The sequence below is a fragment of the Bipolaris sorokiniana genome, assembly GCF_000338995.1.
Source record: "Bipolaris sorokiniana ND90Pr unplaced genomic scaffold COCSAscaffold_3, whole genome shotgun sequence".
Classification (NCBI taxonomy): Eukaryota; Fungi; Ascomycota; class Dothideomycetes; order Pleosporales; family Pleosporaceae; genus Bipolaris; species Bipolaris sorokiniana.
Genome location: NW_006911897.1, coordinates 102,203 through 123,238, shown reverse-complemented (window position 1 = coordinate 123,238; position 21,036 = coordinate 102,203). Strand labels below are relative to the sequence as shown.

Here is a 21,036-nt window from a genome sequence, read left to right as displayed (position 1 = left end):
CCGCATGCATAGCTTCTCTTCCAACCCCCCCCCTTTGACATCATCGCTACGTCGCTTAAACTGGACGCATGCATGGCCACCTTGCAGTGATAAAATATCTAACAGACATACCCAAGAGATGCAGGCGAAGTGGCCAACGTGCAGTCACAAAATCCCAAACTCTTGACATAAGTACCCAGCATGCATATGCAGGGGGCAGCGGGGTCCGAGACGTGTTTCCAAAGTTTCTTTGTCTACTCCGCGTGGCACGACAAAGCCCTGTCTTCTATGGACCGGCAGTCGGGATCATGTCACTCCACCAAGATTTTAAATGCTGGCCTGGCGAGCAAGAAGAGCATGGGTTTGCTTCTTGTCTTATCCTCACGTAAGCCCCATAGAAGATGATTGCGCTAGAATTAGGTAAAGTATAGAGTGTTCTGCTCATTGCGTAGCGGCTCCTCTTTCCCCCCAGGATGCTCCCGTCTTCATCTCGCTTGCACACGCGAGAAAGACGAACGCGCCTTGCACTGAGCCGCGCTGATGACAAGACGAGTCCCTTTCAGCACCCTCGAATCCATTCCTCCACAGCCGCACACACGCTCGGCGTAAGCCGCTTATCTGGCCCGCGGGCCAGAAACCCGTTCTTGCGAGTTCGTGCCGAGAATGCGTGCACGTCCGGCTGGTGCTCCGCGCCAAGACAGTTACCGGTCTTTGGTACAACCACAGGCAGGGAGCCGTTAGGTTGTGGATTTGCGCCCCCACAAACCGATTGCCAAAGGAATTACCTACTCTTTTCATAGGATTCCTCCGCGTCTCTTTGCATCCAGTCACGCGTCTTTCCGGTGAACCATGCTGTGGGAACTGGAGCCTTGCCCCACACTCTTGTTGAGGAGGATGTGCCAAGGAAAAGAAGAGACGCTGGAATTTTGCCTCTTCTCACGTGAGGTAAGCAAAAGAAAACAGAAGAAGAAAGGTAAAATAAAGTGGAATTATTGCATGCCTGGTCAGATGGAGCGCGCAGATACGGCGTGACTGCAGTACAAAGGCTCGCATGAGATTGATGGTGACTACTACCATGCCTGTGGGTACCTGTTACTATTTCGTGATAGTACACCTACAAGATGCGGAAGCGGCCGAATGGCTGACCCAATTCAGTATAGATGCTCAGTAATACCATGGCAGAGAATGAGGCGTCAGCATGGCAAAAGGTTGATTTGTCGAAGCATAAAGAAGATCGACAGATGTCATCGTCTATATGTTTCCATATTGGTCGGGTAAGAGCCGAAATTTCTGACCGGATGAAAGAGTCACTGACGGATGCGACGGAGGGCCCCTGATGGCCATAGGAACGCTAGGGCTTAGCTCTCAATTGCCACGTTTTTTCCTTGGCCCCTTTCTTTTCTTACTCGGCCATGTTCTTACGCCATGTTCCTAAGCGTATGCGATGTCCTGTCTACAGAGTAGATCGGCATTTCAAACGTGTCTCATTTAGCCATATTGCCGGGTATGTTGTTGGCCCCACATCTCCCAACGAACCTACTTGAGACGGTGTTTGGATCTTAACACGCCTTGTGCGCAAGTAGATAGTTCTTTGTCATGACTGACAAAGAGGTCGCCTTCCGAGCTCCGTCCCGACTCGCTTCCTTGGTTTCACGAGTATTTTTAGTTTGAACATGGAAATCTTTGCCTTATAAACGGGTAATAGGCGATTTATTGATATAGCTTCGACGGGCTTGGGCGCTCGCGAAAAAATAGAGTTATGCAATTCTGCAACTAAGTTTTGGCTATATGCAATGACGGTCTTGAAACATAGGAAAAATCTCTGAAACAAGGCCTAGGCCGAGCGCGCTGTATAGCGGTACAAAAGTTGCTTGGCCACTTCACGCAGCAGCATGAAAGACTAAGTGCGAAAAGTCAAGGAAGGCCTGTGCTGCGTAATGCACACACAGCCATCTGTGAGGGTGATTGGTGGAAGCGAATCCAAGCCATTGTCTATCGTGTACACTGTGTGTATTGGGGTATGCGGATTTTATGCAGACATGGATAGGTAAGGAAGCGTTTTGGTTGAGCATCGGATGCCGTCGACTGAATGGCGGCTGGTGCGAGGGCCAAGGGCCAGGACTAATGGCGCATAATGTTGTGCAATCAGTAGTGATATGTGGTACCACAGCGCTGTAGTCAAGCCAGCTTGTGACTGTGATCCATGTATCTCGCAGAGCGCATGGCGTTGGTTCGACAATCAGATGCAGATGCATGTGAAAGGTATCAACGTCCCCGCCGTGATATTGCAAGTCGGTGTTCCGGTCGCGTGCGGTAGAATGGTGCGCGGCTAAATCTGACGGTAGAAATGACTGCGCCATGGAGGACCCTGTATGTGGAATTCTAGTACGAAAATCGTTTGGGAAAGAGGAAAACAATATTTTTTACGCATTCATGATCAGATTTTAGAATCATAGTCGGGTGGATGTAGCCCAAGCCCTCCCCTCGCCATGGATGACCTAGGGTCCCAGTCCACATGGGTAGCTCGAGATTGGGTCCTTGGGATAGAGAAGCTAAGCGTTGGACTCTTGTATTCACGCTGAATGTCTTTCTGAAAGTGATCGGGCGTGTCGGACCGGGGATTATTCATGACATAACTAGCAATCTCTGGGGTAATGTGTGCGTTTGGAGGTGATTGGTGGTTAAAGTTTTTGAGTTCGAAATGACGCATGTCTTCAGTCGGGTTCCTGGCATCCAAAGATACGAACTCGCGGTTTTTGCTGAATTTGCCCAAGATCAAGTCACGCCATCCAGTCACCATGCTCCATCGGACAAGTAACAGGAATGCTTGTAGACCAGCAATTGAGAGCATCATCAAGACCGCAGTCACAGTGGACTGATCAATGGCAAGGTCTTGGCCAAGAGGGAAGCATGGTGACGGCTCGTCGGCATTTTTCATCAAACACAGGAGAAATGGGGCGAGGTCCGCAATGTTGTCGGCAGCGTGCTGAGTGATCGAGTTGAGCCAGATGAACACAATCGAGAAGAAGATGACGTCTACAAGGATAAAGACCACGATCGTAATGCCACGCCATTGGAGATAGAGCACTTTGCGTACACGTCGATAGACTGCTCGGGCAGACCGGTTCCGGATGCTGGTCGTGTACGAGGGAAGGCCCGCGCTACTTTGGGTCTCGGTCTTATCATCACTAAACATGTTCTGAAGGTAGACCTTGATGCAATACACGAATCTAGATATGCGTTAGAAAGACTGTTGGGTCAACCAACTGGCATGGGCAACTTACGTTGCAATCTGGATGACTGTCGCCGCTCCAGCAATGGCCAGCAAAGGGCCCCAGAAGTCTTTCATCGAATGCTCAGCATTGACGTGGCAAACATCACCGAACCTGAATGAAACACCAGTGATGGTGATGGTGATAGTGAAGAAAGCAGCGGCAACGGACCAGCCCAAGCCTTGTGCACAGTAGAAGAACCTTTTGCCAGGAGTAACATCCCAACAGATCTGGAGGTGCATGGAGAGAGCACGAATGAAGATCCAAACCGCCATTGACAGACCACCAGAGATGAGAAACGCGCCTGAGAAAGCGCACGTCAGACTTGAGTACATATCATTGGGGGTAATTTCGTCGTAGCACTGTTCTGGTTGAGCTCCAAACGGTATTACAAAGCCAAGCTGGTGACGATTAGTGCAAGACTTGAACCATGGAAGATATACATACTGCCATGAATATCGCGGCAATGATGAGACAGTAGCTGAGATAATGCCGGCGCGTCTTTTCGGCTGGAAGGAAGATGTATGAAATTAACAAGAACACCAGACAGAAAAGCCCCACTAAATTGAGCGCTTCAGCTACTTGATAGGTAGTGTTGAAGCCTGGAGTCATTAGTAAGGTGAGCGAGCACTAGGTCATAGCCCATGAAGACGTACTCTCTGGATATAGAAAATCTGTCAGTGGACATGGTAGACAACAAACACCATCAGCCCCATAAGGCGCACAAAATCTTCCATCGACAACTGAGCCCGTCAGAATACACTCAGAAGAATGTGGTGGGATGACCTACAACCGCCAAATCCAAATTTTGATTGATCGAAAAAGGGCGGCGGGCAGTCGCCTCGGAGTGCCTCGATTGCTGTAGCGTTGTTGACCATGTCGGGTTCCTCAGACTCTTCCTACGACGAATGCATCCAAAGCGTTGTGTACATGTGTGACGCAAGTCTACCTGGTGGTATTCCAACTCGTGCCTGGGGGAATATAAAGTGGACAGGATACGTGAGTGCCCGACGGCAACTGAGGTGCCGGAATTCGACTCTTGGATTTGCTTGGGTCTGCTACAGTTTATGCAGTGGTAGGGCGAGGCAGTGAAGGAGGTAGCGAGACTTGTGACAGCAGTTGCAGGACTCGAGTCCAATAAACGTTACAAGGCAAGAAACGAAACAAAAATGTGGAGTAAATACGTCGCGGATCACCTTGACGCCAGCAGTCTAAAGAGTGAATAAGGTTCTGGGGTCGATCAAGAGGCGCACGAGGCCAAAGCGAATGACAAAAAACCGAAAGACGGGACGTTATGGTAGATGTAGGGGAAAGCCGCTGCGGCATAAGTAAAACTGCACGATGCAGGACGACGCCCTGGGCTTGGGAGTGGCTCCTGGTTGGGCCGCCTGAGTATAGGTCCAGTGAGTGCGGCGATCCTAACGTGAACAGGCCACTTTCCCCTTGCAGAGTCTATTCGTTCTAGCACTCTAGCGCGGCCAGACCCTAGTGAATTTGTAGCCAAGGCAAGCAGGAGGTATGCAAGGACAGCCGGGATTCGCACCAGAGGCGGGACTGGGGACAAGGATGTCACTGCCGGGCCCAGGCACCCGGCTGATATGCGCGCTGGTGTTGGCTCGAACGCGCCAGAGGCAGCACGGCGAGCCATCACGTCTTTGGACTGCGCATGCAGCGTGATTCGCCCGCTCTCCAAAATGGCTTACCAGCCCGAAGCGTGGCGGCGTCCAAACGGCCAGCCGAGGGCGCCTACCAGAGACCAGTGCGGCGCGGTTCCTGTCAAAAGACGACGCACAAGGACTTCTCTCTTCAACACACCCCACGTCTTGACGAGTTATCTGAACCCCCCCTCATCCTGGTCGAGGCTGCGATAGGAACTGTCACTGGGCACTGTCACTGAGCAGGCCAATAGTCTGCAGAATCCACATGGTGCCACGCGAAGATCCCGGTGACACTGACTGTAACGATCGGCAACAGAAAGGAAAAGTGTATTTTACGACGTAGCACCCGTTGTATTGCGCGCGTGGTGTGCCGCGTCACGAGACCGACTCCATCGTCGCTGTCGGCACACCACCTGTCTGGGCGGCCATTGACAGTTTCGGAGGACGGCTTTGAGTGGCCGGTGAAGGAGTGTCCAATCCCTGGTCGGTTCTTGTTGACGTCCAATGGCGGGCTTTCCGAGTCTTTACCTGAACGATCCACTGCGCTCTCGGTGGGACCAGAGCCACTTTTCAGCTTGCTGTGTATGTACCTAAGATTGTAGCATGCAGGAACAGACATGCAGGCTGCAGTTCGCAGTATCATCGACAGTACATACACGACACAATTCTCCGGATCGACTGATGGTTAGCGCTCCAACCATCGATCCCCGGTGCGGAGGACCAACCTGTCATGTCGTGGTGGGAAGCGGGCAACGCAGTCAGCATCGCCGCTGTTCCTGCAACACCCGGCGTTTTCAAGCCCCTTTTGCCGCGTTAGCGCTGCGCCTTGTGGGCAGTGGAGAAGCCCAACAAACGCGTGCCGACGCGCAAGAATGCAATTTTCGTTTCGGTCTGGCTATGGACATCTTTTTGTGTCTTGATTCAAGCCTGTGTGGCCATGGGGTCTGCTATATAATATGTATGTATGTATGTCGTGACGTGGTGGTGATGATGATGATGATGATGATGATGATGGTGGCCAGGAAAGAGCACGCCCGGACTCGCCAGCTTTGGTCATGGACGGCACGCACGTGCCTCATCACACTCGTCACTTTCCCCCCACCATCATCGCTCTCTTCACTTCGCCTGCAATGCGGCCACGCGTCTTACATCTCCCCAGCATCCTCAACATCTAAAGCTTTCCAAGTTGCCCAATATACATATGTTTCAACGTTGGCCACGATCAATAAGTTTCAGGTTTGCCTGCGAATACCCAGGAAGCTGCCTCCATCAGCAGCCGGATCGACAATCTCGCGGGGACTGCCCTGGCCAGACTCTTGTTTGACAGAACCACCCATGGATCACCCTGTCTTTCTCCCTCTCAGTAACAACAGTGACATGAACGTGGGGTAATAATAAGATTCCGGTACAATATCTAGACAGGCCGATGGACGAACCAAGTCTCAGTGCTCTGTTACTTAGTTGTAGCAGCTCGTTCAACTGACCAAGACACTATCCATAAGACCTACCCAACACTTGATCACCATCACCGAGAAATGTCACCAAGGTACTAACAGTTTGGTTCAATACCACCCCAGTTCAACTGACCCGCCAACCTGTCTTTCAGCCTCGGTGCCAAAAGCGCTAGACGACTCTCATGTCCTTGCCAGTTGCCTAAAAAAAGAGACAGAATCTTCAACAACCAGGATCCGACTCAATTCGCACAAAACTCGTCAGTCCTTCGAAATAAGGAAGCACGTCCGAAATGCGCCATTCGCCTCGTGGCATCCTTCTAGAGTTTCTCGTCATCATCGGTCCGACTCAGGGCGTCCCGTCTCTAACACAGGTATACCCTGTTCCATAATGTCTTCTACCGACACAGTGACTTTTGCAAAGTGCCTATGCGTTCAGCCCTTTTGCCAAATTATTGGCAGCTCACGGCACGCTGTCTTGAGACGGACCTTTTTCTCCCTCTCCTTGTACATACTCAGACATGCCTAGCTTCCATTCCCCGTGCATTGGAGACATGTTGCGCTAGAATCATCCGCCAAAGTTTGCATGAACGCCCGGTTCGGGCAGGAATGAGCCGGTGTTCACCATTAGCAAAGCGCCACACCGTGCTGTGACGACCATCACACCTACCGGCTCAGCTCCCGAGCAACTTCAGCTCAGCATATCAGATGTGATCCACTCCATACGATGTTATTAAGACATATATACATGTATACACGCATGAATCAGTTTGCTATAGGCCCTCTGGTACATAACAAAAAGTAATGTCGCTCTAACGATCTGGCAGCGGATATGGCGTTGGGCCACGCGATTACGGCCCCCAAGGCGCGACCCGTCTTGATGATCACTTCGGCTTCCACCACATCTCCACATTATCTTTTAAACGAGCCCCAGAACGTCTACGTGGCGAAATTACCAACTTATCCATTTATCCATTATGGAAATTGTGGGAAAAGCTGTTAGAGCTCGCATACATTATGAGCAGGTTGCCTGATCTCGGGATTGGAAATTCCCTAAAGGAAATAGTATTGGTGGCGTTATACGGGTTCAGCCCCCCGTTCCCGAGGATTCGGCCACAACAAAGAGAGATTGACCAACAGTCTGGCCAAATCGGTTATGTGTATGTGGAGAAGAATTTCCATTAGCATTAGCATTAGCCAAGACCGTGCCAGCCAGCCGTTGCTCTTTAGGCTATACTTATACACAATCGCTGCCGTGTGCCGCAAAAAGCAAAACGTCAAATCAATACACGTTATAGGTGCAGCGATGTGCGTAACAACAACCTCCAACAGCTCAAACGCATGCCAAGCAAGGTATATTGTTAGCTCGTATGCGTTTTATTGGGGAGAGAGAATGGAAAAGAGCTAGACCCAAGGTATCGGGCTCAGTTCGCGATGATGCATACTCAAGATGCATACCGTGGAACCCCCCCTGTATCATCTCTGACGTCCTTCATCCATGCCAATCACATGGATGCCAGTCCAGGGCATGTGCAATAGTAGGTGGCGTACCGTTACACAAGCTGAAGCAAGGATTAGAAGAGTACCGAGGCTGGTAGTTCTTGTAGGCTCGGGTATATAGCGTCTTGCGGGGAAAACCATTGGATGCGCAATGGATAGGACGGATAGTTTATTGATAGGTAGATCGAATAAGCCTATCATATCACGCAATCGATGCTTGAGCATAGGTTGGGCCTTCCCAAGATAACGAGAGTCTGGGCAAGTGACGCATCAAGAGTTGGCAGCACAAGGACAAGTTGTAGTATGCCGAGGCTGTTGGTAATGCCTTTGGTCAAGCAGAAGTCACGCTCCTCTATGTATCTTGCCCTCATGACGGAATCCCAGTAGGCTCTGTAGTTTGCCTTGGTCAAGTGTAACTGACCGGTCATGGGCGTCACAAAGAAGGCTATGACAAATCTTTAGTTGATATTAGCCGTGACGTAGTAGAATAGTAAGCCTGAATGAATACTATCAATCTGGTCATCAGGAGCTGAAAGATTGCGCTCTTGTTGCTTTGGAGACGTGCTGGTTGGTGATATGAATGCGATGAATTCCCCAATGAAACTGCATCAAGGCATCAAATACTTCACAGTCAACTACATCTAACTCAGCATAATATGTCCTGAGTACATATTTGCACGGCGTATAGTTTAAGACTGTAAGCATAGTTGAATGTGACGCCAAATCGTGAATAAATCGTTGAAATTAGTTGCAGTGCTGAATGTGTACCAGAACACAGTTGTCCCAGGAAAAAATTACATTTAGGAGAATATAATGTGGTGAGAAGGAAATGCTGAAGAGGTATAATCTTTGCACATTTTTCACAGGTAGGTGTGAAGGTAAAAAATGGAAAGAGGGTAAGCGCGTAGTTCGATTTGAGAAGAGGAAGAAAAATAGAAAAGGCTATTTGACTTTAGACAAAGCTACAAATGAGACTTGGGAATGTGGTCAAGATGTACTTAGTACTGTATCATCTATATTCAAGCTCGATAGCAATATATTCGCAAATAAACGCAAAGAAAGGCAACTGTAAACCGGGAGTTATTGATAGGAAGCCTTCCAGCTTTAAGACATTATAAAAAAGCTTTGTTTCTCTCTCAGTATCTATTTCATTAACTCTTACTATGTCAGACCCTCATAAACCAATCCCTCTACCTCCCCTACGAAGTCTACCCATGCGCCTTCGTTCCATGGATAGTAACTCCCCCAAACAGTCACTACGACACCTTTCTCCCTATCGATCCACATATCACAATTTGGCGCACCATACCAATAGACCGTACCCTTACTTCTACCCCTCTTCCCGTCTCTAAGCACTCTCTGTGCACCCTGAACACCACAGCCCAGTCCATAGCTACCTTCAGGATCTAGATGAGGAGAAGACAAGTCAACCGGAAGCAGGATAGGAAGAGCATCTGAAACAGGAAGACTACGAGAGTCGTTGCGTAGATGCTCTGCAAGCTGAGGCTTTGATATCTCCGCTACCGACTCGGCAGAAAGAATCCGATGCCCAGTTATCGGATCGACACCTTGATTCTGCGGTAGCAAAGCAGCAACAAGATGCGTGTAGTCCCTTGCACTAGCCACCAGCCCTGTTCCCAAACAACCCACATGATGCTGTCCCTCGGGATACGCATCCAGTCTCCTGATGACCTCTGGCTCCGCAGCATCCAGCGCGATAAAGCCATTTTCAGTCCTCATGTTTCTCGGCCAGAATTTACCCGCGTTCTCCGGCAGTGCTGTAGCGGAGCCTCCAAACGCGGGCTCGAACCCGATTTCTCTGAGCCCGAGGGGATTGAAGATATTTTCTTGAAGATAGTCGCCCAGTGGCTTCTTGGTGATGCGCTCGATGAGCACGGCAATCCAGTCTAGGCCCTGTCCGTAGTTTGTATGTGTGCCTGGTTGCCAGAGTAGGGGGCTTGCAAGGAGTATGCCATAAGGGTTATTAGCTTCGTTTGCCTTTTCCCAGGTTCCCTCGCCGAGATCGCGGACGTAGTCCAAGAGTAGTTGGTTGAAGTAAGTGTGGCCGCCGCCATAAGTATGGTTTAGTAACATTCGGGCTGTAATATCGCTCTTTTGTTCTTCGAGTTGCCACTGCTTCTTTCCCGTCTTGGTATCCACGGTGTAGCCGGTCAAGACTCGCTTCGACGTGAGTTCTGGGAGGAAGGTGCTGATGGTGGTGGAGTCATCGAGGGTGGCCAGACTTTGCTCAACAAGCTGCATGTATGCTATTGCACCGATGATCTTTGTAAGTGATTGAATGATAGCTATTGATTCAGATGTAGGAGGCTTGGACGGACTGGAGCCATGAGAGAAGAGGACATTGTTCTGGGCGTCGACTACATGAACTAGGGCAGACGGCAGTGGTAAATTGACTGCTGTCGGTTGTATAGCATTATCAATGTGTTTTTTCAGCGCGGCGGCAGTCTCTTGGGTAATGGTTGGAAGGCCCATGGTGGATGATGAGTGCGAGGCTTGAATGCAGGAGGCACCGAATGGTATACGTCTATGTGCGGCTACTTTATAAATTTAGATTCTCAAAAGTCTTCTAGTGACCATTGCTAACGTGCTGATGTTGCAGCCACCAAAAGTGCAAAATGTACCTTGTTCGCCTAACAAAGTAACCTACTTACTCTAGAAGGTCAAACTAACGCAGAAAAGAGAAGATTTACTCGAGTCAATAAATTCACAGAGTCGCACGTGGGGCAATCGCTTACTTCAGCCGACACTTGCTGCATACCTAGACAAAAGAGGACAGCCACCAGGGAGTGTGCTGCATTGTTAGTAAGCGCGCTAGGAAGTCAGCAATTCGGAAAAATGGATCTGACAATAATATAAGGATTGCGATGTTCCAATAAAACTAAGTAAGTGTTCTTGTGCGTACTCCACCGGGCCATAGCAACTCCACCATCTTGTGAGTTCAGTGTATAAACAGTTTTGCTTGAGTTCTGTACTCCAGTGCGAGAAGGTCTAACATCTCAAGTGAATGCTCCTAGGATACCCGAAACCCCACAGTAATCCCACACAGCATTTGTTATCGTAATCATCATCACCGTCAATAAATATCTTCCCATTTCCCCCACATGACGTCATGCTTGTATTTGTCCATAAGTTGGCCTGTAGGGTCGTCGCCCTTTACATATGCCCACGCGCCCGCGAAATGCAGAACGAATTTGCCAGGCTCCCACTGACCATGCTCATCTTCGTAGCATTTGATCTCTTCAGGAAAGGCGTTCAATTTCGATTGAGGCGCGATAATGAACCTCTTCGAGTATGGCTCCTCCTTCATAACACGTACCAGGGCATCCTGCTCGCTATAGTCTTTGCCCTCGTCGGTGTGGCGGAGATCAAGCGCGCGGCGGATGAATTCGAGGGATCGGTCGTGTGCGCGGACTAGAAAGGATCCCAGATTGAGGCCGTTGCAATCGTTGGTGAAGATGTAGTCAACTTTGTCAGCATGCTCGACATTCTGCAACTCGTCGTTGACTATGTCGGCAACATTGACATTGGTGTTGGTGATGAGTGTGTCGAAGTCGAGCCACCATATCCAGTCATACTTTGCGGACTTGACAAGCCTTTCGATCATGTCGAACTTCCAATATACAGGGTTTCCAGTTTCGCTATGCTGTTCGTAGTCGATGACAAGGTCATAGCCGTGACGGCGTGAGTAGTCTGAGCAGGAAGCATGTCAGCATGTCGCTTTTGAGTAACAGCTTAGCCAAGCTTACGATCTTTGTTCCTTAGCGAGAGATAAAGGTATGATCTCTGCTCGGTGACAAAGGTTACGAGTGCTAATCGAAGCGGTTTCTTCTCCTCGACATGTGGCTTCTGCTCAGGTTCGATAGGAGCGGGCGGAGGAGGCGGAGGAGGCGGAGGAGGCGATGGCGGCAACGGATGCTCCTCATGTCTTATTCCTTGATTGAGTTCCCAACCCAAGAAGGCCAGGAAGGCAAGCAGAAGTACGAATGATAGCGGCAGCCTTCTTGCTGACCGGACGAGCATGATTGCAACAGAATGTCGAATTGAAGAAGGCGCTTGATTGACACGGGAGCAGGGTGTTTTCACCTTGACATGAGCATGAGCATGAGCATGAGCATGAGCAGTACCGAAGATGGCACAGTTGTGGCAGCTGAAGGTGTGAGGGATGGAAGCTACTCATGGTGGAGATTAGAGATTGAGCAAGGAAAAGTAGACATGGTGGATTCACGTCAGGGACTCAGCCGTAGACAGGGTGGCGCAACGTTACACAGCATATTCTGGACCAGGCGGATGGCGAAAATGCTGGCTGGAGCAACAAAAGCGATGATGGACAAAGAAGTCACAGATGCGAAAACCGGACGCCAGTCCAGATGGACAGTTGAGCCTACACGAATTGCCCGTATCGAGTAAGGTGGACTGGAACAGTGCGGCAAGATTCGCGCTAGACCCCTGCATCCGCTCTTCTCCACTCCTCTCTCCGCCCGCCGTGACGACGACAACATCATCAATGTTATCATCGAGACTGGTCCCAATCCGTCATGTCTAGCTCTCGGGGTGCGTGCAAAGAACTCTTCATCCACGGCGTCTGGCACTGTATGATGGCCGATACTCAAGCCACTCAAGGCTGTCTGCTCACGTGCCATCAAGTGACTGCAGTCCGCGACTGCCCGCAGTGCATCTACAAACCTCAAAACCGGGCCCGAATCATGGGAGATGGTATATGATATTCTCTTTATTCCTGAAAGCCCTGCGCTCAATCCAATTCGCACCTGCAACAAACTTCCACAAGAACAATGCAAGTTCTTCCTATGGGACGACGATGCCTGTACACGCGAGGACGAAGTTGTCGCAAATACAGCTGCCACTCTCACTCCAGGTCATAAGCGCAAACGCTCCGTCAGCGGAAATCTAGACAAGCATCGTCTTTCAAAAGCTCCGGACGATCATGATCCGGGTGAAGCCATGTCTCATCTGGAAACGCCTGGCAAGGCTGCCAAGATAACAATCTTTAGCACTCTCGTTACTAAAAGGTTCAATCTCCCCTGGGACGAGGGCTAAAGCAGCGATACAGCAGTTTATGGACTGCAAACACCTCACACGGGACGGAAGGCTCAGGAAGATCCGTTTAATTCAAGACCTCCCACAACAGCGGCGAGTCCCTTTCCTTCTTCTGCAACCAGTCAAGAAAGCATCCGCAGAGTTGCAACACCCTACTCAACACCCTGTACTTCTATTCATGAAACGCCAAATACAAGTCGCTCCAAGAATTCAATGGATCAAGACCTAGTCGGTGGCGTCTTCGATCTGTTGCAACAATCCAACATCGTCTTACCTGGTCATATCGAAGAGGAGCTTAGAACTTTGTTAATAAGACACGTAAAGCGTACAGAAGGGTTTAAGAGAGCACGAGACGCGACCCGCCTTGCTATCAAGGCAAAGGACGCGAAGATCACCGAGTTCACGTACCGAATAGGTGCCCTTGAGGCCGAATTAGAGGCGGAGAAGGCTATGGTGACGCATCTACAATGGGAGGCCCAGAACCACACTTCGGATCTCGACTAGATTGCCCTCTGCACAACAGTCAGGAAAAAAACCAATGAGGGTACCGAGACGTCCCGCTCTTCTACGCATCGATCGTGTAGCGCGCAAACAGTTGTCGCTGATCTGAATCGGTGCCTGCTTAGACAATCGTGGATTGTGGCACTATCCTGTCCTGTTTTCACACAGTGCCTTGGCAGGCCCCGCTATCTCCAAACCTGACGGGTTAGGTTCATCACTTGATTCCTTGCTACATGTTGGTAATGCTTGCATCGCCCTAATGCGCCTGGCAGAATTACTGGCGACCGGCGTGTCGCCATACAATAGCCTAACCATTTCCATAGGACGAAAGCAAGTGTAGACTGATATAAGTAGCTGCCATCACCATACACCTGCAGATCTCCGGCTCTCACGCGCGTGTTCACATTGCAGCGGAAGTCAACGGCTAAGTCGAGGGCTGGGCTATGAAGACGTAAGAACGCGTATGCACGACTCCTCGTTCGAGGTGGAAATTTCTGATGGTACCAGCATGATATTCACATGTTTCATGATCGAAGGAAATGACTAAGGACACTTCATTTTTGCACTAGAAGCTCGGGTGCTATCCTAGGCAAGTGGGCATGTTGGTGGGGAGGGGATCGTCTATGGTATCTAGGAGTTGCTTTGCTTTTCCCGCTTCTTACCAATGCGCTACGGAAGCAATGCACCGTACTACAGCGGGGGATGCATACATATGTAGGCACTGCAACTGCACGTCCGGATCCCCAAAGTGTTTTCCGATTATTCAAAAACTACCGATCAGGGAACAACGGAGAGCAAGAGGTTTTTGTCTATATCTTAATAGGGATTGTCAAGAAACGCGGGTTTACATTATTTTCCTTTTTGAAGAGTTCGACGACATATAAGATCTAGAGTACGGCTATTGCAACTGTTCATCGAGACCATCAACCCCAACATTATCATTTAAGTCTCTTATTCACAAGCCAAAATTTCCACTAAGCCTAGCAACTCTTGTTCTGAACTGCATCCACATAATGGGATCCATAGACCAGAAACCCGGTATGCTACTGGTGCACCCACGTTTACTTCACGAGAGCGGAGATTTCAGCCCATACTTCTGGCGGTGGACGAAGCTGCATTTCAGAGACATGCTCAACATGTCCTCGGACAAAGATTCAGACGGCAAAGTCACCTCTTGCCTACGGTTCGCCAGATCCGATGAAGGAAATGGTTATGGACACAACCCGGAGGTAGACACAAAGCCAATGTTTGTGTACGCATGTCTTGTTGACAACTTGGACATTTTGAAGAGTAAGGCATACGATGATGTAAGCCGGGTTTTGAACTTGGAAACCACAAGGGAGCTCGGGGAGGATGAGTACCCAGTAGGATACAGTGGACGTTTGGAGCAAGAGGGCAAAGAGGCAACAGTGTTCGACATTGTTAGTGCCAAGTTCGCCGTCTATGAAGATATTCCAACGGGAGGCGGAGCGACATTTCAGAACTTGCCCCCGGATTTGTTGTCTCCCTCGGGCACTATGCCTGATACGCTCTCGACCTACCTGATTGCAGTAAATGTCGGACTCCCTGTGACTGCAGGCGATGACATGAGGAAAATATCCGATATGCTGTTGGGACGTCTCAGAAAACTTCTTCCCAATTTCATCAAAACATACTCATCACTCTACCGCTGGAAGGGCAGGGAGGCTCAGCCAAAGGATCACCCATTCACCGACGCTGAAAAGAACGCTGGGTGGATGTTCATGATTTGCGTATCTGGCCCGATAGGACCTTTTTCTGACATTACAGAGTGGATACCCAAAGATGTATTCGATCGTGCGGTCGGTTCGCTTGGATATGGTGTCGATGTCCAAGTGGGGGAGATGGTAGGGAAGGATGTGCCGCGAAGCTATGGAATCTGGGAAGGAAACATTTTCATGCGTTAGGGAGAACCATGACTGGAGCAAAAGGAAATGACCCAAGGGATCAACAAAATGCACTTCACGCTTAGCTGTGCCATTGGTGTTGCGACGGATCAGATTCAACATTTGATATGTAGATGCCTTGTATATTGCGGGATTGTGTCTTTGTTTGCTGGTAACTAGCAATCCTGCTTTGCTAGGTATGCACCCATGTCGCGAAATTCAAACATCAATCGCGCACTCACATATCTCAAGTAGTCTCACCTGTGCAGTTTTAACCGTACACTAGACCATTGCTCTGCACACTAAACAAGGGAATGTAGCTGAAGATTAAAGATATACATATTGATGCGGGACCAGCGGATGGGAAGAGTTGAATGAACTTGCCGTTGTTGAATAATAATGTAGTTTCTCCAGAATTATCTCACGACGATATTCATTTGAAGAATGCTATACATAGCCCCGATGCAAAGGTTCTCTATTCGTTGTCATTTTTGGAACAATTTCAAGTCTCGTAAACTTCCGCCATGATAGGTCACTAAATCTACTGGTGCTCAACATTGCTTGCTAATAGTTTATTTCCTTCGTTCTTTTATCCGCCTCCGAGTTTGTATCCTCGTCAATTGATAGCTGTGAAACCAAAAGGTCAATCCGTTGCATATTGGCGAATTGAAGACATCCGAAGTCTGCGTATGCAAGTCCGCAGTGCGGGCACACACATATGCACATTAGGGCCAAGACTGATCTGAAGCGCATGCATTGGACCTATCTTATAATTTGGGGTTTAGTAAGAAATTTCTGTGAATCTTATGTGATCATTGAGAATTCTTATTAGTTCTGAATAGGCTGGCTGATGAACTTCGAGTTGGAGTTGACTTCCTGGTCGAGGATCTTGTAGTACGAGCTCGAGTAAAGAAGAGAATAATCGTTCATGACGTTGATGAATGATTCCCAAAGATGTTATGATTTGCACAACAAGCAACTGAAACAAACTATGTAGCAGAGGCCACTGTTTTAAGCAATCACAGCGCCCCAGGCATTGGATGCACGGTATCCGGAAACGTTTTCTAGCAAGTCGATGCTAGATATTGGCAGAGTGACCACAATAGTTCCTTATCAGTACGCAATAACAATGCGAAGATAGCCGTATGAGGTGAACTTTGACTGGCTTACAATCACACGGCTGTTTGGCCTTTTTTGCGGGAAGAGAAGTTGGTGCGGTTTGGCATACACGGCCACCGGCACGATGTGCCAGAGAGTCGTCAGCCTGCGCACGTGCGCCATAATTTTCATTCAAGAACAGAGTCTTCCCATTTCTTGAGTCGCATTTGGCTAGTACCTTTTTTTTCGAGTATATTGTGCAAAGTATGACGGATGAAAGTTCAGCGAAAAACAAGAGTGATGGCAAAGGGTCAATGGCAATTGCAGCTAAGCATTGGCATCCCGGAAGACGGCAACAAAGTACGCCATGATTTGTTGGAAACATTCCAACCACCCAGTGTGACGTACGCCAGGAACGTAGCCGACAGACAGTGATCCACTTCTCCCAGCGGAAGCTTGGCAACCCACGATAGCCTCCACGCAACTACCACAGAAAGGTGTTCATCTAAGGAATCGCATGATAGTTACCGCCACATGGATCATTCATGCAGAAAGAGCTTGTTTTGCCTGGTAACAATCGTCTGTGGCGTTGCAAACGGCGTTCCTATGGCGGCATACGATAGGTCCGTTTAACAGTCTGAATCTACACATAGGGTTCTTGGCACATCGCACGCCTTGAGTCAAACGAACTGAACCGAGTGATCCACCAGATACCTATCAGGAGCTCTAGTGTCACGTCTTGGCGGACGTAGTGGGGTCCACGCCCTGGGCAAGATACAAAACTGACCCACTCCGCTGCAGTGAGACTGATGAAATCCACCATTGTTTAGAAGTTTGAAGATATGAACACTACAACCAGTGCGATAAAATTCTAGGGATATATCGTTTCATGAGGAGCAACCATTTATACATCCATCTCAGTATACAGCAGGCCGCTCTGCAACATGGCTATGCGAACCCTACGAAAGATTGGCGACTATATCGCGCCTCCTGCTGCGAAGAGCGAGGACGGCCGTGACCAATGGCCGTCACGGGCAGCCTTCCTACTCGCTGCAATGGGTGGCTGTGCCGGACAAGGAAACCTGCTCAGATATCCTAGTGTTCTGTATAACAATTATGGACTCCAGTGGTTCATCCCATATCTCTTGGCCGTGTTTCTCATCGCCATTCCTGCGCTTATCTTAGAGGTCTCGATTGGACAAGCGTACCGCGGAGGAACCGTCATCGCGTGTAAGATTATGACACGGAGGCCTTTTATAGGATCTAAGCTGACGTAGTTCACCACCTCTAGTCAATAATGTACATCGCCGGCTGAAGGGTGTAGGTATGGGGCCGGTCATTGTCAGCTTCCTCGTTGTGCAATATTTCACTGTCAACTTAGCATGGATTATGCAGTACTTCCGGCACAGCTTCACTAGCCCCTTGCCATGGGAAAATCGGATCGAAGAATTCTACTACCAAGACGTACTTCAACGCGGGGAAATTAACGAAGGAAGCTTGAGCGCCGATGGGAATTCAGTAGCCCGGTTCACGGGTTACCCCAACGGAGCGCTTATTGGCGAAACAGTCGGATGGAGTATTTTCGTTTGGTTCCTCATCTGGATTTCTATCTTCCGTGGTGTTGGAATGACAGGGCGAGTCGTCTACTTCACCATGGGATTGCCAATTGTTACTACCATTATCTTCGTTGGAAGAGCATTGTCACTCGAAAATGCAAGAGAAGGCATTGATCTTGTGTGGAGGACATGGAGGAGCGATCAGCTTGCTTCGGGTTCTGTTTGGCAAACAGCCGTTGGCCAAGTATTCTTTTCGACTGGCATCGGTTTTGGATACTTCACTTCGTACGCCAGCTACAACACCAAATACTCCAACGCTGTCATGGACGCATGTCTCATCTGCGGGAGTAACGTTCTATTCGAGAACTTTGCCGCGTTCGCCATCTTTGGCGTTGTTGGCTTCCTCCGCAGATGGCCACAGGACGGTGAGAGACTCGGCGCATTTGTTGTCGGATTTCTCACCTTACCCGAAGCTGTACTCCAGATGCCTGGAGCTAATTTCTGGGCAGTACTCTTATTCTTCACACTTTTGGTTCTTGGATTCAGTTCGGCTTTTGTTATGTTGGATGTTGTGGTCACCCTTATTTGCGACTCTGGTATAGTCAAGGCGTCACGACCTGTTGTCGTCACCGCACTTACTATCCTTTCCTTTCTCATGTAAGTATATTCCCTTGTTGTTTTCACCAAGGAGAGTTCCTTTTCCCAAATCAGCCAGATCTCATGAATGCCTACTAACCTGCCCTCTCGACGTATAGGTGCCTACCATACTGTACTGAGTTTGGATACTATCTGCTCGATGGCATTGATCGATGGGTAAACAACGTTGCCCTCATCTTCGTTGTGTGGAGCGAAGTCTCCAGTGCTACTACTGTATATCGATGGAAAGACATCGTTCATCAAACTGGGCTTCCTGCTTTCGTGGTCTACAATGTGGGCTTTCTTGGTGCTCAGGTGCTTGGCATCAGCCTAGCCCATGGAATCAATAGTCCAGGTATTGGAGCAGGTACCGGCATTGGTTTCTACTGCCTGATGACTATCGTTGCTGTCACAGTAGCACAAAATCCTGACGTAGATGCGCCTTCATTGTGGAACAGTACTGCCCTTTTTAGGAAGTTTTGGTATCTCGCATTTTATTCAGTAAGTACTACACGGACTTGCGGCGTTTTTCTTTTTAGAGAAACTAACTCGACATCTAGGGGAACCAACTACGCCGTGACTTGAATTTGATTGTTGGGCGGGGCAAGAATTGGAAGATCCCTACATTTATGCCTGTCCTACTCCGCTATCTTAGCGGTCCTGTCCTCGCCATCATACTCTCTTTTGCCTTCCCAGAGTGCCATACTCTTCGCTATGATCCCATGATGATTTCTGGGTTTATATTGTCTATTCTGACTATTATAGTCATCCTGCTCGGCTTGGTGATGCCTCGATATTACGATGCATTCATCCCTGTATACCGGCGATCCGAGGGTACTGAGCCAACAATGGCGATGCAAAACAAGGGCGAATTAGGTGGAAAACCAGCAACAGAGACGATAGCTGCGGAACATGGCCATGGAAGTGTAATAAGGGACTTGTCTCCCGGACAGGAAACGGGTGGTGAGAAGCAGGTCAAGACAACAAGCCTGACATGATCAACTAGAGGTTCATTACTATGTTCATGGACAATGAGCCTGGATCTGTAAGATGATGTAGACAATCTAGTGCGCCGGTTTAAGAGTAAAAGAACATACAGCGAGGAAATGAACTTTTACCCGAACTTGAAGGCATCTTCAATGTCATCTGAATCTCTCAGCTTCAAGTTTACATATGCCCTTGCTATTCTGGTAGAACCTCACCCTTTCTAGCTTGCGCAACTAACAGTGAGACTCCAAAGAGGATTTAATGAGATAGCCTCTTGAGTCTACACACTAATAGCCTTGCCTTGCGAGAAATGATGAGAGGGTGAGTTGCCATACGGTAGGGGGATAACATGTATAATGATGAGATACTGGGGGAAGAGCAGCTGTAGAGAGAAGAAAGAGCTATGTGAGCATATGGGAACTAATATCGCTGCTTGCAAAAGTGGACAGCGCTATTGAAATTCACCGCCTTGCTTACATTTATCCTTGTAAGACACTTGCATGTTGAATACCAAGCTGTCATAGAAATTACGGCTTTGGCTTCATATTAGGATTAGTCACTAGAGGGTTTTCGTGCATGAAGAAATGCGAGCTAATTTGGGCTTGTTTGGTTCTCAGTTTCCCGTCTGTGTTTATTCGCCTTTCTAGGTTTAGAGCTTCGATAGAGAGGGCCGACTAGCTTCCATCTACATTGAGATAGAAAACGTAGGGGTTAAGCTCCATTTCGTGACTAGATTCTTGTTACGTGGCGGTCACGCAGTCGTCACGTTGTAAGACGGGCTGCTAGGACTAGCAGAAACAGGGTATTTAGCTACGTAAGGGATATTTAGTCACTCATAGCCGCAACGCTAACTAGTACTAATAATAGTGGGAGATCTAACCTATAACGGCCCAAAAACGTTAACGTAAAACGGCCCTAAACAGTAGTTAAACGGAAAACAGCGCAGCTAAATCGCCCCCTATTAGGTCTAGCTGAAAAACAGAGTTCAGTGGAGCCTTGACGCCTACCCAATCTCCGAAGTTTCCATGATTACTTTACGAAGGAATTATTGCTGTGCAGCATATCAAGCTTACCTCAAGTTTAGATACATGGCTTATCATATGATCGCTATCATTTACAAAACGCTTTATTCCAGAGAGATCTGATCATTGATCTACATATTGCTTTACTTACGGGTATGTATGGGTAAGTGGACGGTATTTCGCGAATATCTGAGCGTATCGTCCATTCAAGCCCTGGTCAGCCTGTCCGGAGATTCCCGCTGTCGGCATTACTAAATATCCATAGAACAAATTTTGTAACTAGGCCAATAGAATATGTAAGCGCTATTTATTTGAGTATCTTGGACCCGGTGATTACTAGTAGAATACGAAGTCGTGACAACTTTGGCCATCAGGCCTCCTCCACGGTCGAGGAAC

At 48.8% G+C, this 21,036-nt stretch overlaps 8 protein-coding genes across 8 annotated transcripts; 4 read left to right on the top strand and 4 right to left on the bottom strand.

Moving 5' to 3' along the window:
* Positions 1-2,416: 2,416 nt before the first annotated feature.
* COCSADRAFT_135371 (uncharacterized protein) lies at positions 2,417-4,547 on the bottom strand (the record flags this gene model as incomplete). Its single annotated transcript, XM_007698517.1, has 5 exons — positions 4,042-4,547; positions 3,908-3,994; positions 3,699-3,853; positions 3,264-3,652; positions 2,417-3,209 (listed from the first exon to the last, which is right to left on the bottom strand). The coding sequence occupies exons 1-5, from the start codon at positions 4,127-4,129 to the stop codon at positions 2,417-2,419; spliced, it is 1,512 nt and encodes a 503-aa protein (XP_007696707.1). The 5' UTR covers positions 4,130-4,547.
* Positions 4,548-5,066: 519 nt separating this feature from the next.
* Positions 5,067-6,562, top strand: COCSADRAFT_282755 (uncharacterized protein). Its single transcript, XM_007698516.1, has one exon. It carries the CDS (start codon positions 5,513-5,515, stop codon positions 6,299-6,301), a length of 789 nt encoding a protein of 262 aa, XP_007696706.1. The 5' UTR covers positions 5,067-5,512; the 3' UTR covers positions 6,302-6,562.
* A 1,240-nt stretch (positions 6,563-7,802) lies between these two features.
* On the bottom strand, positions 7,803-8,087 carry COCSADRAFT_282751 (uncharacterized protein; the record flags this gene model as incomplete). Its single annotated transcript, XM_007698515.1, has 1 exon — positions 7,803-8,087. A coding segment is annotated over one exon (251 nt), but the record flags the coding sequence as incomplete, so codon positions are not given.
* A 903-nt stretch (positions 8,088-8,990) lies between these two features.
* COCSADRAFT_33837 (uncharacterized protein) lies at positions 8,991-10,372 on the bottom strand. The gene has a single exon (XM_007698283.1). The coding sequence runs from the start codon at positions 10,351-10,353 to the stop codon at positions 9,022-9,024; it is 1,332 nt and encodes a 443-aa protein (XP_007696473.1). The 5' UTR covers positions 10,354-10,372; the 3' UTR covers positions 8,991-9,021.
* A 369-nt stretch (positions 10,373-10,741) lies between these two features.
* Positions 10,742-12,238, bottom strand: COCSADRAFT_135365 (glycosyltransferase family 34 protein). Its single transcript, XM_007698514.1, has 2 exons — positions 11,628-12,238; positions 10,742-11,571 (listed from the first exon to the last, which is right to left on the bottom strand). Exons 1-2 carry the CDS (start codon positions 11,899-11,901, stop codon positions 10,955-10,957), a joined length of 891 nt encoding a protein of 296 aa, XP_007696704.1. The 5' UTR covers positions 11,902-12,238; the 3' UTR covers positions 10,742-10,954.
* Positions 12,239-12,416: 178 nt separating this feature from the next.
* COCSADRAFT_351494 (uncharacterized protein) lies at positions 12,417-13,511 on the top strand (the record flags this gene model as incomplete). The annotated part of the gene is made up of 3 exons (XM_007698513.1): positions 12,417-12,514; positions 12,552-12,908; positions 12,942-13,511. 3 exons carry the CDS (start codon positions 12,417-12,419, stop codon positions 13,438-13,440), a joined length of 954 nt encoding a protein of 317 aa, XP_007696703.1. The 3' UTR covers positions 13,441-13,511.
* A 733-nt stretch (positions 13,512-14,244) lies between these two features.
* COCSADRAFT_33834 (uncharacterized protein) lies at positions 14,245-15,803 on the top strand. Its single transcript, XM_007698282.1, has one exon. The coding sequence runs from the start codon at positions 14,451-14,453 to the stop codon at positions 15,360-15,362; it is 912 nt and encodes a 303-aa protein (XP_007696472.1). The 5' UTR covers positions 14,245-14,450; the 3' UTR covers positions 15,363-15,803.
* A 1,567-nt stretch (positions 15,804-17,370) lies between these two features.
* On the top strand, positions 17,371-19,777 carry COCSADRAFT_135357 (uncharacterized protein). Its single transcript, XM_007698512.1, has 4 exons — positions 17,371-17,669; positions 17,731-18,652; positions 18,751-19,132; positions 19,192-19,777. Exons 1-4 carry the CDS (start codon positions 17,384-17,386, stop codon positions 19,627-19,629), a joined length of 2,028 nt encoding a protein of 675 aa, XP_007696702.1. The 5' UTR covers positions 17,371-17,383; the 3' UTR covers positions 19,630-19,777.
* The last annotated feature ends 1,259 nt before the right edge of the window (positions 19,778-21,036 follow it).